Genomic DNA, 17,770 nt, shown 5'->3' with positions numbered 1-17,770 from the left:
CAAGAGTTGTCTCGAGCAAGATACTCACACACACCACTTCATTTCCTGGTGCAATTCTGTTTTTCAGAATAAAATTACACAATTAATGCCAGTACATAGAGTCTGAGGTGAAAGTCAGTCACTGAGCAGCTCACATTTTAGGGCTGAAACTGCTCAATACTGTGATTCATTCTGTTTACAAATGCCTTGAAAAAATGTTGGGATACTTTTATTTGTATTCCCATTTGTGTTAAAATACTCCACTACAACAATTTGACAGATTCAAACTTTGAAAACAAAACAAACACATATTTTATTTGATGCGTTAATATAAGTCACCCTGCTCAAGTACATATAAAATAGTCATTGATCCACCTGCCACAACATTAAAATGCTGTGTACATGTTAATGCTTCAGTAATAATAGTTTATTAACAGTGATATAAACCCTTTCACATGTTTGTATGATACTTAGGTGCATTATCTTTGGAATTTAAACATGGATGTACTGTAGTCTTTACATTTAATGCAGTTGTTTTACATTATACCTGAAATACATTTACCTATTTACCTTGAAGTAAAAATTCCCATTACAGATACAAATTAAAACCAATAGAATTAATTATTTTTCAAGACATTTCTTATAATCTCATAAGAAATATTCATAGTATTTAATTTTACTTGATGTCTTAATTTAAACTTGTCGACTTATCAAACAAATATTGTTTTTAAATATGTTCTTGTTTTAGAAACATTCAGAATTTTGAAATATTTGTTCACTTTCTTATATTTAAATAAAAACTCATCTTCATAGTTTGTGTTATACATCATATAGTATTTTACTGAGTTTACGACTTACACCTTTATTCTGAAGTCCAGACAAAATACGACCGGACATGATTATCAGCTCAGCTCATGGTTGTAACTTGACTTGACAGTGTCAGAAGTTCTCAAAGTGTTTTCGTGTAATTTGTCAAAATGTTGTTTGTTACAATCAACACTCAATCATCTCTATCGATGATATACATCAACAGTTTGTTCCACAGGAATATTTAGTTTGGTTAGAGCGACCAAAACATGACTTTAGCTTTGTAAATAGGGGTTTATTTTGAAAAATCATGGCCGGAAACGATTGATGCTCACTTTACTACGATCAAAGCCCGCCCACACTAAAACAAACTTCCTGTTTTGTTTTTTTTTTTACCTCCGATATAAAAGCACATAATCTTAAAAGTTGCATGTGTCATATCAACAACAACAAACTTCCCTTTAATTACTCAACAAACTGAAAGTATCAGGAAATTATATATTAACAATTAAAAGCTAATTTCACCAATTCTACATATTTAATTATTAATTTAACCAGCTGCTCAAACAGATGTGTGTCCGCTGTGGTTTCGGGGGAAGTATTTTAATAGAAATGTAAAAATATTAATAACAAATATGAATAACATATTTAATTTTCATGTGTCTGTGCATATACCATGTACATTTAAAGAGCTTTATGAGTCTGTGTAAAGTGCCTGTATAAAGATCTTTATAAATGGTCTATATACAGAGTCCACGCAAATAACCTTAGATAAAATCAAGAACTTTGGATACTGTCTGTTTAAAGACCTTATATGGTCCTACTTTACTTAGATATTATATCTTACTTTATATAAAGTGTATACAGAGTCTAAATGAAGACCTGCATTATATAAAGTCTATATAATTAGTTGTATTACAGTATATGATAAAGATGGACGACATGACAGCTCCCAGAAGTGAAGCCAAAACCATCTAGATAACAAAATGATTCCCTTAAAATGTAAAAATAAAAAGCCGAATTCAGCCGAAGTGTAGAGGTTATCAATAAATGGTGAAAGATGTATTTCAATTCTCCATATATTGAAATGTAAAATACATAGCGCTTTATATTCAGTCTAACCGCAGATCCTCTGTTTGCTTGTGTTCGTTGACAGCTCAGTCTTGTCCGGTCCAATATGGCGGCGGCGTTGACGTGCACGTCGTGTGCGCGCGCGCGCGTGTGTGTGTTTGTGTGCACATGTGTTTGTGTTTGTGTGGTCAGCTGACAGCGTCACAACACCGTGTGTGCGTGTGTGTGTGTGTGTTGCTCTCCAGAGAGGTTAGCTTAGCATAGCTTAGTTTAGCTTAGCTTAGCCTCTCGTAGCCTCGCAGCTCCCAGCCGCAGCTCTGCCGTCGGACCGGGGCTGGGCGGTTATGTTTGCCGGAGACAGGACCGTACGCGGAGGCTTGCGCACCACCGACCCATGGCGGCCGAAATCCAGCCCCAGCCGCAGGCTCGGAAGCCGTGTCTGCTGAGCAAGATCGAGGCTTTCCAGGAGGTCGTGAGCACGGCGGTCATCATCCCCAAAGAAGACGGCGTGATCAGCGTGTCCGAGGACAGGTAACGTCCCCGATTCACACCCGCTCCTCCCGCCGGTCCCTGGCTCACCTCGCGCCCGCTCTGAGCCCATAATTCAAACCTTTTGCTTATTCTAACGGAACCGGGTTCTCCAGAACATCCGCGGAAGAGTCAGGTGACAGTCATTGAACGGCACCTAACGACGGTTTGTGCTTTAAAGGTCCAGTGTGTGAGATTTAGGCGAAAGGGAATTTAATGTAGAATAATCCTCACGATGTTTTCACGAGTTCGTTGATCGTAAATTGTATGAATTGCAGTTTTATGTACCTCAGAACAGACCCTTTATATTTAAATACTTTATATTTAAATACTTTATATTTACATGGAGGGGACCCGCTCTATGGAGGCCGCCATGTTTTTTTACATTAGTCCAGACTGGACAAACTAAACACCTTTTCAATTTTTATAACAACTGAAGCTTCCACAGTTTATCTCTCATGTTTGAGAGGAGAGGGGGAGGTGAGGGGTAGATATCACTAAATTCTACACACTACCTTTACTTAACTTGCTGTTATTATTTAATTTGGCTGTAGGCTAGTCATGCTAGCTAAACATGAAGCCATTCAAATTTTCTGTTTGTTGCTCGTTTGACATGTTTGGATGTTTCTGTCAAACAGGACAGATATTTCCACAGTGGACTGGTTTGTTAGTTAACCTGTTAACTAACTAGCCTAACTAGTCTTGTGTCTACTCTCATTCTACTTGTTATTCCAACCTGTGTGTTTAGCGATTAAAATTTGACTCCCACACATCAAGTAAGAAAAATCCTTATGAGTTGAGTCCTGGTATTCAGTCTCTCGTATGTCGTATATCACATCTGATTGTGGTCAGAGCTGAAGACGCATTGAGGACGCATTTGGCTGCGTTTACACGTTTACTCAGAGCTGTCCACCGGAGATCAGATCGTTCAGGACAGACGTTAATACTAAGTCTGAATGAGGTCAATGGTCCATGACCCTGATCCAGTTCTATTTACTACCTCTGAGCGACCTTAATGTTTATCTCCTTTCAGACATAAGTTTACATACAATGAGTTGTGAGAAAAATCAGGTTGGACTTAGCCAGTGGTAGTTGTACAAAATGGGCTTTGTCCCACAGTGCACTGCTAAAACCTTCTGGTTTCTGTCCACAGGGCTATTCGAGTATGGCTGAAGAGAGACAGTGGTCAGTACTGGCCCAGTGTCTACCACACAATGCCATGTAAGTATTCATGCCTCATACTTTGTGTTTGACTGATGGTTCTCAGGGTGGACATTCTGTAAATACAGTAAGTCGGAAGACATGTGAGTGTGTGATTCTGAGTCAGCAAAGTTGTCCAAGTAACAGAAACGTCTTGGAATAGGTTGTTAATTCCTGTTTTTGAATGTGTTTCCTCATTGTGACAAAGATAAATGAATCCATCTCTCAGACTGACATGAAGACGTTTGCCTCCATATTAGAGCTCCTGCAGAATCGTTTGCGACGCTGTCCGTCCTTTTGTTCCTCCCGTTGTGCAACTGAAGGAAATCCTATGCTACCATCAGCAAGATCAGATCTTTATGCAGCCCAGGCTGTATTCAGCATGTTTCACATTTTAGTTTACTGATAGAGACAAACTGAAATGGGTGAAAGAAAACTTGTTAATCAGTATTTTCAGGATTTAAAAAAAGTCCTTTTAGTTTGTGAAATGATATGAAGGATTTAAAATGTGATGAAATATATAAATAAAGTATATATATACACACTCACACGCACAGAGAATGATTTAGATGTTTTTGTTTCATGTTATTTTCGTGCTGGAAACTGAGATGAAGTCAAATTGCAAAGACTTTTGTCCCACAAACCTCAGCCAACACATCCAGGATATTACGACAGCACTCTGTCATTCCTGAATGTTCAAAGGTCAAAATAAATATCTATAATCCTTTCATTTTGGGTTCATTATCCCACATAACCTTTGAAAAGCAAAAAATAACTTTTGCTCCTTGTGTGAGAGGGACACATTGTGTTTTGCTTTTAAAAATAAATGACTGGTATTTATTCTAACTGATTGGGGACTGCTTTTGTTGTTTTTGAGATAAAGAACCTTCATTTGGCCAAATACAGATTTTGATCTGAAGCTGCTGACATGCTGCTCTTTTTTTAAATGTGGAAATTACATATGAAAAATAAACAAGAATAAGTTTCTGTAGAGTAAATGTTTCTTTTTAATTAATCAAATTGACAAGATGCAGGAATAAAACAGAAAATGCTACAAAATAAGATGCCCAACAGGACATACAATCAAATTCGTTTTATTTTTATAGACCATAATCATTGTTGACTGCGGATTAAAACTGATTTGTGTACTAAGCAATTAGCCCAGAGGCTGGAGGGCGTGGACAGAATAATAGAGGCACCTGTATATGACCAGTGTGAAGCTGTGAATGTTGATGATTTAGAGACGATTGTTCACCCCTGTTGTTGATTTGAAGCCTCGGAGCATATTGAATATTAATCCTAAATGCACAACAACGCTCCTTTTAATGCTGATGGACATAATGTAATGTTATGTTATGGGTTTACAGCAGATTTCATCAGACAGGAAAAAAACACAGCAAGCTCCAATGATTCACATTTAGTCAGAGCTCACGAAGCACATGCACCACTCTGATAAATCTGGCGAAAAATAATATATCCTGACTCACATCCTTAACCACTGTGTGTCATTATACTCAGATCAACCACCACATTAAAACAGGCTGCAAGTTTTAATATTGAAACTGAGTGTTGTGTATTATTTGTTATGGGTAGTTTAAATACATCAATATTGGCTTCCAAAAACTTGTAAGGACAGTTATGCTGGAGTGACATTGAATTTACTGTTACATATTCCCCAAAGAAACATATACATACATGCTGACTGTTCACTGATGTCTTTATTGGTCTTTGTGTCTCCAGCGTCATGCTCCTGTATGTCCTTTAACCCAGAAACCAGGAGGCTGTCGGTGGGGATGGACACCGGGAGTATCTGTGTAAGTTCCACCAGCAACCTGGTTTCTCTCTCACCCTTTTCTTCGTTTCCTCATCAGCTGTGGTCTGTTCCCGCTCTTCTTGCTGTCTTCAGGTTACTGGACATGTCAGCGGTGTACGTTGTATTTTTGACATGAAGCTCTTTTGATATTTCACATCTTCCTTTTGACTCATGAAACGGAGAGCAGTTGTCATTGTGTGAATTTTTGGGCGAAATGTCAGCAGCTTTTTCTGAGCAGCAGGAATGTTTCTGGTGAGGGTGTGTATTCAGTTGGAATGAGCGTTTCGTCAAGTCACTCTGACCTCAAAAGCTCTGAACTCTGAAATGTCATATTTTCTCCTGAAGCTGCGTAGTTGTGCTCTAACCATCTTAGTACTAACCCCAGACAGACTTGATGTTGACTTGATCTGTGGTCAGATATTAAATCATTATAATCATAATACAGCTGAGGATGATGGGAGTGTTTTTTAGTTTTGCTGGTACTTTACAAACCAAAATATTGTGTAGAAATCAAATATTGTCTGAAAATGTAGAGAGATGAAAAATCTGGAGCAAGGTGGAGGAGCAACTCACCAACAGACCAATATCACCAGTCGTAGATCTGCAGCGTTGGTGCTGGTAATAACAATCAAACCAATCACAAATTTGTTTTAAAGAGATTAAAAGACTAAAATTACAAATGTTTCTAAGTCATTTCACCCCAGTGGTCTGTTTGAACCCATTTCCATCGATTTCCTGAGAAATCTAATCGGCAGATTCATTCATTAACAAAATTCTTGCTTCCCAGAGGAAAGAACCCTTCTACATTTAATTAGATTTCATTAAGGTCCAACTCATTCACTTCAAATCCCCAAAACCAGCAGAAGTAAGCATTATGATGTAATGGACAATGTAGTGGTCCTGACTCTATAGAGACTGGTCCTCTTGTTTGTTTTAAGAAGTTTATTCTATGTCAAACACACCTGACATGATGTGATGCAGGCCAGTCTATTCTAAGAGACAGACTTTTTAAGAGACAGACTTTTCTACTGTCCAGCTTTTGTTTTTTGTGTCTTTGACCATCTCCCTGCGTGACTTGTTTGGTTTGTCAATGTTTTGTTGCGCGTGGTGTCTTCAGAGGAAATCTCTTCTGGGTTTTGCTGCCCCTTTACACAGGCCTGCAGTTATTTTTTCATTCAGTCATTTGCAGTTACACTCGGTGAAGCTGGAAAGTATTTCTTAGTATGGAAGCTCTACAGCATTTAAAGGAACATTAAGACTTTTTCAAGGGCTTATAGATTATCTTTAATATGCAACACTACAGTTTACAAAATAAGGATTGACAGAGAATCTCGACAAATCTCGTTTTGTGGGTTTATTTTAAAACACTGGAAAGAAATATTCAAGTTTAATCACAGCGACATTGTTTGTTTTCCCCATTCATTAATTTCCTCCAAACCTTTTGACCACTGACAGTGTGAACTTTCATCTTCCCTTCCTGTCTTTCAGGAATTCATCCTGTCAGAGGACTACAACAAGATCACCCCTGCACGCACCTACCAGGGTGAGGGAGGAAGTGTGTGTGTGTGTGTGAGTGTCTGTGAGTGTGTGAGTCAGTAAATATGAATAGAACCAAGAAGACGCCATTGTTAGTTTGTTTTGAGTCCTGAAAACTTTATCTTATTCTATTACTGTTTTTAACATTGTCACAGTCGTATGACTTCAGTTTTAAACTTTGATAACTTAAAGTAAAACCCTAGACTGTATATAAAGATGGAAGACATGTACTATCCAGAAATATAGTCAGTCAAACTATCCTGGATACTAATGCTGCCTTCTTTCGCATTTGGAGTCCCGCCGATACAAGCGCTGTCAATCATGATGTTTCACCTTGTTTTTATCGCTTTAATAACTAATCTAAATTAAAGTTACTGGAAAGTTGCAGGAGGCAGGAGACAAAAAGTCTTGAATCTTGTCATCCTTCCAAGTTAACATCTTTGCTTCTTATACGTGTATGTCACCTCTTTTCCAGCCTGGGATATTTGTATTATTATTATTATTACGTCATCAACATGCACATCAATGGCCAGTAAAACTGACTCTGACAATTGTGTTATCACAGACAGCTCCTCCGGATAATTTCCGACTTCAGTGCAGGTTAAAACGCAGCTATTCTTTCATACGTGGGTGTTTTTCTGTGAAACTGTAAGATATCAGAATGTCTCGACAGCAGTGCCGAACAACTTCCTCTTCACAAACAGATGTTTCTGTAAAGGAGGAGGTGGTGCTGCACCACCTTCCTGCTTCTAAAATAGGTTAGATGTGAATTCTGTTCACCTCTAAATATGCAGCTTGAACACTGTTTTAAAATAGTTGGCGTCAACCTGCCCAGGATTTCTGGGAGGAGAAATTGTTTGTGGAAATGGATCTCATGTGTAGTATTTGTGTTTTTTTGTGTATGTGCAGCGCACCAGGGCAGAGTGACGGTGGTGCTGTTTGTGTTGGAGATGGAGTGGCTCCTGAGCACCGGCCAGGACAAAAACTTCACCTGGCACTGCTCGGAGAGCGGGCAGCAGCTGGGGACATACCGCACGACCGCCTGGGTTTCTGGACTACAGTATCCTTTAATACCCACATTCCCAGCTTCCCCTCCTGCTCTGTTTGTGTTGGTTTGCAGACTCAGTGAAGTGGGAAGTGACGAGCCATCTTTGGTTCTTTTGGACTCTGAGAAACCTTTTCATTATGACAACACCGTCTATTTTAAGGCCATAGCCACATAAAACAGGAGGATCGAGATTAGCTTCCAGTTAGTTCATACTGCTGGGAAGAGCTAACAATAGGCATCAGTCATGCTGTTGTCAAGGAAACGGGCCGAGTTGCTTTCTGTAATGGCCAGATGAAAGGCTGCGAGTCCTCCGCAGCTACACGGATCCATACCAATGAGCCTGCCATTAGGTCAGCGCACTGCTAGCCTCAATATGCTAACCTGTCTGCTCTGCTTAGCGAGAAACCCAGTGGGAGACGGTGTCAGTGTTTGTAGTGACTGCAGACTGATGCTGGGGGTCCTCTCTGATCTGATTCTGTTTGATGAGCAGGCACGTAGAACTCAACCCAAAACTACTGAGCAAATATTGAAAGTCTTTTTTAAACAATACATCGGAAGGTTTTCATGTGAGAGAGGTCACATAGATTCATTTATTTTATTACTACATGTATTCAGACAGTAAATTGACTTGTAGAATACAAGTATACGTCAAGATAATTCTTCGTTAGTCCCACTATGGGATTGAACAGTCAAACGAAGTTACACCTAAGAGGATTTGTAGATTTATAGCTTGTGATCTTGTAGTTTTCAGTCGTACGACGCTGGTTCACTTCTTGCTGGAGTAAATCCCCATGGCAACTCATAAAGTCAGGTTTTAAAACAGTTTCTAACAAATGGAGGAAGAGTTTTTCATAATATATAAATACATCACAATTATTAAAGCTGAAAGACAATCAAATTAAATCCAGTATTTGGATTTGTATTGTTTTAGATTGTTTAGAATAATGAGGGTTTTCTTTGTGCAGTGGTTGTTTGCTCTTCTACAGTGTGGTCAGTGATTTTGGTCTGTAGTGACTTAACCAGGTCAGGAGACGAGTGAATGTCCAGTGAGAGAGTCATCCACTCACCCACTGTAATTCTCTCATTGCTACGCTAACACTACACGGTAAATTTGAATACCTCATGTTAGTTGAAGGTTGTTGAGCACAGCTGCTCTTTGGAAACTACAGTGATGTCGAGCAGTTGGTAAAACTCTGAACTGAAGCATCAGGTTCTTCGTCTTTGACCTTAATGTTCACTCAGGTTCGACGTGGAGACCAGACACGCCTTCGTAGGGGACCAGTCCGGTCAGGTGACCATCCTGAAGCTGGAGCAGGACAGCTGCAGCCTGGTCACCACCTTCAAGGGACACACTGGTACACGACACAATTAACCAATAATCAATCCATCAGTTTGCTATATCTCATAGAACTGAATTTCTTAGAGTTTTGAACTGTTGATCGGACAAAACAAGCGATTGAATGTTTAGATTTTCTGACATGTTGTAAACTAAACAATCAAATTATTGATCATAACACATTTAACTCACTGATCCATCATGAAAATAATGTTCTCCTGTGTTTTTTAATACATGTTTGTGTGTTTGTGCGTGTGCGCCCCCTAGGTAATGTGACGGCACTGAGCTGGGACCCGGTCCAGAGGGTGCTGTTCTCTGGCAGCTCCGACCACTCCATCATCATGTGGGACATCGGAGGGCGAAAAGGAACGGCCATTGAACTGCAAGGACACAAGTAAGAATCGCCACCAACTCTCAAGATGTTATTATTTATTATATAGATCAGTTGATTCATTTATTGATGGAGAAGATAATCTGTAAACAGAAATATAACAGGTCCACACTTGGACATGGATCACTGCTCTGACATTTATGTAAGAATGAAATAATCAGAGATTAACATATGATTTAGATATCAGATTTATGTTTGGGGGTGTGTGAGTGAAGCTCGTGTTTACCCCCTTTACTATTGAGTGATTAAAATTTCATGTGGCTGTCGTGTCGCAGAAGGCAGCGTTTAAATTCTTGAATTTGAACTATCTACAGCGACAAGGTTCAGGGATTGTGCTACGCCTCACACACTCGTCAGCTCATCTCCTGCAGCTCAGATGGAGGCATCGTCATCTGGAACATGGACGTAACGAGACAAGAGGTGATGGAGTGTAACATCCACCCAACACACAGACACTTATTCATAATCTATGAACTGCTGCGTGTTTCCACTGTGGTTCAGATCTTTGTGGGAGGACAGACTGCTCATGTTTACTTCCCCTCCTGCTCCGAAATGAATTCTGTGAAGAAACAAACATCTCCTCTCCCTCTCTGCTCTGCCATTCTCCACACACTTAGTTACGACTTGATTGCTTCTTCATTTACCCAGAGTCACTTTCATTCTGCCTCTGTGTCATTTTGCTCTGTTATTTGGCCCAAATTCTCATCTCAATTTTATTTTCTGACTCATTGGTTCTGTTGCAGCTCAGATCCCCCGAGGCGAGCTTTAAAATAAAAGCAGTCGGTTGCTGTTGTTCCCCAAACGGTCACTTTGGCTAAACGTTGCTCTGTGCAGCTTTGTTATGCAGGGAAGGAGGTTAAATAGCAAAATCGTTAGAGCTTTGTGATTTAGAGAGTGGAAGAGGTAAAACTGAAGGTAGCTGAATTCCTCATGGGGAGCAGGGCTGTTTGCTGTTTTCATTTTCTTTAAATTCTCTTTTATTGTCTGAAACTGAAACATGATGAACAAAAAAATCTCATGTCCCTTTGTTAAGAAATAGTTTTGCCTCCCCTCTTTATTCTGACTCCCATCCGGAAAACCAAAGAGCCATATGTTAGTTTTCCTTCAATCACTTTTCCACCCAACAACTTAAATTCTCAATTAGAAGTTTGACGTCAGTGCGCTTCTATAGTTCATTCTAATTTCTATCCAGGTCTAAACGTTTTTGGTGGATTTAAGTGTCTGTTACGTTCCCCGAGTTACGTCCAGGGGATGAGGGGAGTCACAATATATAAATAACCCAGGGAAATAGAATCATGGGCAACTTATGAATGAGCAAACAGAGTAATTTATTAATAACGAACTGAAAACAACTTTCTAAAAAGGAAAGCGACACCAGCCAACGGCAACAATTAAACTCAACACCACAACCAAAAATAAACTAAGTGGTCACGTTGCCAACACCAGCACACACGAAGGAGATCATCAAATTCAACACCAACACTCTGGCCGTCTGCTTCTCTCTGCCTCTGAACCACCGTGGCCTTGATTGGTGATTGAGCTCAGCCTTACACACTCACACTGTCGACTGGAGAGAGAGAGAGCAGAGAGAAAACACAACACGTAACAGATTGTTCTACATATTGAATATTATTCCATAGTTTGGAAAAGGAAAATCTAATAACGGGACACATCTATAATTTAAGAAATGTGTGTTTGTGTGTGTCACAGACTCCGGAGTGGCTCGACAGTGACTCGTGTCAGAAGTGTGAGCAGCCTTTCTTCTGGAACTTCAAACAGATGTGGGACAGTAAGAAGATCGGCCTACGACAGGTACTACACACACACACACACACACACACACACACACACACACACTAGTTTTATTTAAGTCATTTCATTTCTATATAAAACGAGAGTGGCTCCCAGGAGAGCTCACATCTCTGCTAATGCTCAACAATCCCCTGAAGTTCCGTCAAGCTGCACCTAATTCTAATTCTTTGTCCAGATTCACACAAAAATGTCACAGGGTCTTTCTTGACCCATCTCACGATTCATGGAATCCGTTTACAAACCAACCAATGTACAGAGGCGGAAACATAACGTTCTTGTTGAAGGTTTAAAAAAAAAAACATAGTTATTGAGACTCAGATACGAAAATACCATCACTGCTCTAATGTCAGTTACTCGTCTGACACAGATGCACTGGTTCTGCAGCTGTTAACAACTTTCCTGCAAACGCACACAGCTTTTCACTTGTGTTACAGTAATAACATCCTGTGTCAGTTTTATTACCTCATTCACAGGAACAGCTTTACGTTGTGGTTTCTTGTGTTCGTGTCTGTGTTTGTGTTCGTGTTCATGGATTCCATTTTTCAACTGCACAGCCATCTTCAGGGAACGTTCTGTTGCAGATTGATGTCTGTGTCTCTACAGATCAGGTTTCACAAACACACGCCATCGTTGCACATGCAGAAGCCTCAGTATTACTGAAGACAAACACTGAGCAGCTCATACTGTTGACGGTGACTCTGTGAGAACGGAGGAGCTTTCTGTTTCTACAAACATGATCATAAAAACACAAACAGAATTATTACAGGAGCATTCCAGGGATGGTTCAGCGGTCACATGATGTGGACTTCAGCCAGACTGACTCATGACTCCGACATGAACTTTCACCCTCTGACTTGTTGTCATGTCCAAGACCATAGAGCTGCTCAGTAAATCAAACTCTCTCTCTGCTGTTGGTCTGATTCATGTTGTGTGTGATCACAATCAGATGTTTGTGATTATAGTAACTAGAATAACTTGTCACTTTGATTTTAAATGTAGGACACATTTTAAAAGTTGATTTATTATAATAATTTAAAGTTATCTCGGACTCACACAAAGTTAAGGACTTGGGCTTAACTCTGGGACTCCACAGAAACCCATGATCGGACCTGGTATTTGCATCCATCCTGAGTGAGCTGATCTGATGAGGACACATTTGAGATCAGATCACTCAGACCACATGAGGAGGAGGTCTGGGACGCATGTGACCTTTTAGATCTGTGAACACAAACGGCCCGCCTACTCAGCTGACATCCTCCAGTTTCATAATAAACCAAAAATTGTTGTTTTACACGTCATTGAGCCGATAGACTTATTTGAGGCCACTGCTCCAATATTTACATCCACATCCCAAATCTCTTTTGTTTATATCCGCACGCCAGCGACAGCCAGCGGCCAGAGGTGTCATGGTTTGTTATTGTCCGACCGTCCGTCTCATTCTTTGAGGAGTTTCTTCAAATTTGTGAAAAAACATTCAGGTTCAAGTCCCCCTGTGTTTCTCAGCATCACTGTAGGAAGTGTGGCCAAGCCGTGTGCGGCAAGTGTTCGTCCAAACGCTCCACCATCCCCCTCATGGGCTTCGAGTTCGAGGTGCGTGTGTGTGACAGCTGCCACGAGTCCATCACCGACGAGGAGTGAGTAACAATCGGCCTCTGTCGTCGTCATGTACTGAGCCTTTGTAGCTTCCTCAGCGCTCACTCAGTGAAGTAACCGCCGCCCTCTTTGTGTGTTTCAGCCGAGCGCCCACAGCCACCTTCCACGACAGCAAGCACAGCATTGTTTACATGCACTATGAGCCCACCACTGGAAATCTGCTCACCTCTGGCACTGACAAGGTTATCAAGGTCCGGGAACAAACCGTTGTATTTACGAGTCTCAGATGAGACAAAGCAAGTGCAAACTAATCAGGCTGAGTTTTAACTCGACCCAGACGGTTTGGTTTTTCATCCTTTATTTATTTATTTCTTCTTTTGTATGCTGAAGGCTTGATGGACCTCCCCCTTCACACCAGGCCTGTGCACCGTGTATGAATGTTTGACTTTCCTCAGCCCTGTGAGGCCTCTGGGGACTTCGGGCCCTGAGGCAGTTGCTCACTTTTCCTGGCAGGTTAATCCAGCCTTGAGCACATCACGTCAAAAACCTGACAAATATGCGTCTCCGCCTCCTCCAACCATCCAATCGTCATTTTTTATCCACAAATGAAGCCAAAATATCCTGGAAATATATAAACTGTGCCATCGTGCGCCAAGGACGTCATTCGGAGCCAGACTCCGTGGTGTAGTGATCGCATGAAGGAGCCAAGGTACCGAGGTCCCACCAATAAATTAGACCTTGAGGCCTCGGCTGCTCCTCCACAGACCCCGACTCCAACTAACGTCCTTGGCACAAGATGGCAGCGTTTGCATCCGGGATATTTTGGCTTCATTTCTGAATAGTGGGATGAAGTGGCGACGCTTTGTCCATCACTGTTTATTGTCTGTGATCTAAACAAACACATGCAGCTTCGTCTCTGCTTGAATAGAAAAACTGACGTCTTTTGTTTTGTCTGCAGCTGTGGGACATGACTCCTGTGGTGTCCTGAGGTCTGTGCACACGCGGCAGCAGTCAGCGGGAAACCTCTGTTCACCAGACTGTGAGTGTCTAACGGAAACATCTGCACTCGGAGGAGAAAGAGATCGGAGTATTCAACAGTATCGACGTCATCCAGATAATGTTTAACAGTTACTCAACAACAACGTGTTCAGGGTGAGGACGCTGCAGGGAGCGGTGGAGTCTGGGATCAGCACAGGCCTCAGCTCACATACAGTTGTGGGTGTTTGTTTTGTGTGTCTGTGTGTTTGTCTGTGCTGTCTGAGTGTGTGTGTGTGTGTGTGGGAATGAGATGTTTGACTTTGTGAGCAGTTGACACACTTTATTTGCTTAGTTTTCATGCATTCCTTTCCACGTCTCATGCTGGAAAACTTACCAAACAAGTTTCTGCACCGCGGTCAGCGTTTCCCCCTCGAACCAAACCCGACGTGTGAAGCTCTTCGTGGAACTGGACCCCAACTCAATGACAGATTCAATCCCACGTTTAGCCGGCGGCTGGTTCTCCTCAAGGGGGAGCTGTGTGATCATTGTCAAACCTTGTTAACGCTCAGCACCCTGCACCGCCCACAGGAAAGCAAAGTAACAGCAGCAGTGAAGACTTGCAGACCGTGTCCTCTTCATGCAAATGTTAAGTTTTAGTGAAGTAATTCCATTTAACAATTGTTTACACTTCTAAACACTTGTGTTTATCACACAAACATATTTTTTCGTGGTTTAGATTGAAATTAAAAAACCTGTAAACAAACGGACACAAGCATCAACACTGCAGGAGCTGTTTCCTTCCTTGCCTGTAGATGGTGCTACTGAGAATAATGACAGTAAACGAGGTTAGCTCACGACGACGGACGCTGACAGGATTGTCTGTTAGGTTCTGTCATCTGTAAATTATTGAATCAAAACGCTTCTTGATCTCTGATCGCTGATTATCTCTCTTTTGCGATTATTTATTATTTCAAGCTTAAATATTTCTAACATCCAAACGCACATATCGTCAAAAACCAATCAGAGGCAGCACTTAAATACTTTACATGTGAAAAGACTGACAGGAAACTCGTGAACATGGTTTACTCTCGTTTTGTTCTCATCATTACTGTTTTTCTTTTGTCACTTTATTTACTGTAAATTAATTGTGATGTCAATGCACTGGAATCAAGAGGTAAAATGTTATAAACCAATGCTGTGAAGATGAAATATTCCTTTTTAAATCACTTTTGTGCTTTAATGGTCAGATGGTAATTAAGTTGAATTAACTCCGCTTAATTTTTGTTTCCAAAGATGTTTGAAAATAAGGTTTGTGTCCGATGACTTCGAAGTATTTTCTCCAACAAGAGAGGAAAGAGAAAAGGTTGTTGAGTGTTTGATAGCTCCGCATGAAGGTACATTTACAGCAGCTATTAAACTCGTCAATGTGAGCCTGAGGTTTTCTGAGGTTCCAGCTCCTAAACTACAACTGTAATTTGCTTCCAGTGTTTTCTAATGCACCATAAACGTCTGTTGATAATCGTTGCTGCCTGGTAATAATGTCCCAACTGCTTGTTCTGAAAAGGAAAAACCAGTGATCATGTTCCAGTTTCTGTGATTTAAAGCAGAATCACTGGTGTTTTCATTAAACCCAGAAAACTACAGACACGAAAAGATGAAATAAAAAAATCCCTAACTTCTGCTGCAGTCGAAAGAAACTGATCTGAGGCCAGTTGTAATCATTAATGTAACTGTGTGTATGAATAATATATTAAAAGAGCAGGTATTTACCGACTCGACTGAACTGTGTCTTGTCGGATGAGTATTTTTCCTTTTCCTTTTACACGTCTAGTTTCCTCTGCAATGTTTATGTGGTTTTAATTCTAAATTGATTCTCAAATATTTATTTACCAATCTGAAAAACTGTCCACATGAACAGCCAACCACTACTTGTTATTTCAGGGACTAGTATTCCATTACTACACTTAATTTTCACAATTAACTAAATGACACAATAGTGACTTTACATTAGTTCATTTATAAAGCAGCTGTCACACACAGAGGCAGATTCAATGTGCTGAAGGTGTTAATCTAATATAAATCAGAAAAGCTGCTAAATCTGGAGGCAGCTGAGAAATTACAGAAAAAAATAACTCAAAGTTTTGACAGATGGAGGAACAGCAGAGACGTCTCTGAGTCCAGGGGCTGAATCTGTACAAGTTGTATCTTGTCCATGATCGACTTGTGAAAGAATGAAAGACGTTTATTACAATAGTTTAATGAAATTTCACGATATGTTGCACAGAAATTGTTAAATGCATTTACATTTAGTGTTATACATTCACAGGAAAGCTTCCCTGATACTCGGCACGGAGCATTTTACATGAAGTGCTGATCATGATAAAATATCTGTTCTTTAAGTTATTGGTCAAACAACGGTATAAACGTGTCTTGTACGTTGAAACAAAACAAATATGTAAACATTTGTAATTAGAGACGAGTGCTTGGTTTTAAAAAGATATTTGTGTATTTGCAGAGAAACTATGGTTTAAACTTGAGGGCGAACTCCTCCAGCGCCGCCTGAAGCTTCTCCTCCTCCTGCGGCGTCGACCTGGAGGACGCCAGAGGCAGGTGTGTCGCCACCGCTTTACGATCTGGACAAAATTTAATGGAGGAAAATCAGAGACAAAAAAAAAAACCGCAAATGCAGTGATTGTTCTACAAAATACTAAGATTCAATGATTCATGAAAGAATCATAACGAGACGCTTCGCCCTCTGAAAACAGACGCCACACAGCTAACGGGAAAACAACAGTCACTGAAGTGCTTTGTTTCTGACCCTGGAAGAAGAGTCCGCTCGGCTGTTTGACGGCAGCGGCAGACGCAGCGAGCCACACCACGGTGTCGGCCCCCATGGCCTCCGTCCTCAGCTTGGACTGCATCTTGGCGTGGAAGGACGGCATGGACGTCTGGACGGCTACGGAGAGAAAACAATTCAAACATGTTCTTTCACAAACTAAAATGCAGAATGGGTTCCGTAGTGTTTCAGTGATCAGACAAATGGATGCAAACATAACCGTAGTGTGTAGCTCGTTCTGTACCTGGTGTGTCGGCCCAGCCCGGGTGCATGGAGGAGAAGTGGATCTCTTTGTGTTGAGCGGCCCATCTCTCCGTCAGAATCACCTGCTGCCTCTGTCGCAGCGAAAACATGAAACACAGATTCAACAAACACGGACACGCACCACGGTGACAGAACAGCTGCCGTCAATCCGTCTCCTTTACTTTGTTCTGAGCGTAGACCATGGTGCCGTCAAACTTCCCCTTCTCACACTGCAGGTCGTCAACGTTCATCTTCTGCGTGAGCATCCCGCCGGACGACACCGTCACCTGTGAGGGGACGAGAGCAGACGATCATCTCTGACTCAACGATGTGAGTCTGGTTCTGAATACGAACGTCTGACATGAACTGTCCAAAATGTTTTTGTGCCGCAACATTTTGGACATTTTACCTCCGCCAAGGACGTTATGTGTTCACCCCTGTCCGCTTCTAAACATGACGCAACAACTACGGAATGAAATTTCCTCGAAACTCGGGGGAAGGATGGAACTTAAACCGAGAGAGAGCTGGATCCAGGATCTATTCTCTTTAACAACATACGGTGTTTTCTCTTTTCTCCGACGACTGGTTGTTAAGATCCA

The 17,770-nt window shown here is 41.1% G+C and overlaps 2 protein-coding genes across 3 annotated transcripts in view; one reads left to right on the top strand and one right to left on the bottom strand.

Moving 5' to 3' along the window:
* The first annotated feature begins 1,982 nt into the window (after nucleotides 1–1,982).
* Nucleotides 1,983–15,875, top strand: wdfy2 (WD repeat and FYVE domain containing 2). 2 transcript variants are annotated; one of them, XM_020105921.2, is made up of 12 exons: nucleotides 1,983–2,388; nucleotides 3,539–3,606; nucleotides 5,326–5,399; nucleotides 6,887–6,941; nucleotides 7,844–7,994; nucleotides 9,225–9,337; nucleotides 9,586–9,712; nucleotides 10,024–10,129; nucleotides 11,420–11,521; nucleotides 13,025–13,155; nucleotides 13,257–13,365; nucleotides 14,073–15,875. In XM_020105921.2, exons 1-12 carry the CDS (start codon nucleotides 2,252–2,254, stop codon nucleotides 14,100–14,102), a joined length of 1,203 nt encoding a protein of 400 aa, XP_019961480.1. In that variant the 5' UTR covers nucleotides 1,983–2,251; the 3' UTR covers nucleotides 14,103–15,875. The 2 variants fall into 2 exon arrangements, with proteins under 2 accessions (XP_019961480.1, XP_019961481.1); XM_020105922.2 differs by lacking the exons at nucleotides 13,025–13,155; nucleotides 13,257–13,365 and having other exon boundaries at nucleotides 2,020–2,388.
* A 458-nt stretch (nucleotides 15,876–16,333) lies between these two features.
* Nucleotides 16,334–17,770, bottom strand: part of dhrs12 (dehydrogenase/reductase (SDR family) member 12) — a 3,970-nt gene continuing 2,533 nt past the window's right edge. Inside the window, exons 7-10 of the mRNA XM_069532219.1 lie at nucleotides 17,354–17,458; nucleotides 17,173–17,263; nucleotides 16,911–17,048; nucleotides 16,334–16,725 (exon numbers count right to left, since the gene is read on the bottom strand). Coding sequence (XP_069388320.1) covers nucleotides 16,613–16,725; nucleotides 16,911–17,048; nucleotides 17,173–17,263; nucleotides 17,354–17,458 — 447 coding nt within the window. The 3' untranslated portion in view covers nucleotides 16,334–16,612. The remainder of the gene's footprint in view (nucleotides 16,726–16,910; nucleotides 17,049–17,172; nucleotides 17,264–17,353; nucleotides 17,459–17,770) is intronic.

This window comes from Paralichthys olivaceus, chromosome 10 (genome assembly GCF_024713975.1).
Source record: "Paralichthys olivaceus isolate ysfri-2021 chromosome 10, ASM2471397v2, whole genome shotgun sequence".
NCBI classification, from domain to species: Eukaryota; Metazoa; Chordata; class Actinopteri; order Pleuronectiformes; family Paralichthyidae; genus Paralichthys; species Paralichthys olivaceus.
Note: the sequence above shows the minus strand (reverse complement) of the source record. Positions and strands in the feature narration are given on the sequence as shown.

Bases quoted from the DNA above. Each gene is read 5' to 3' on its own strand.
- wdfy2 (XM_020105921.2), top strand. From the start codon at position 2,252: ATGGCGGCCGAAATCCAGCCCCAGCCGCAGGCTCGGAAGCCGTGTCTG. The intron at 5,400-6,886 runs GTAAGTTCCACC...CCTGTCTTTCAG, and splicing joins TGGACACCGGGAGTATCTGT to GAATTCATCCTGTCAGAGGA. The intron at 6,942-7,843 runs GTGAGGGAGGAA...GTGTATGTGCAG, and splicing joins CCCTGCACGCACCTACCAGG to CGCACCAGGGCAGAGTGACG.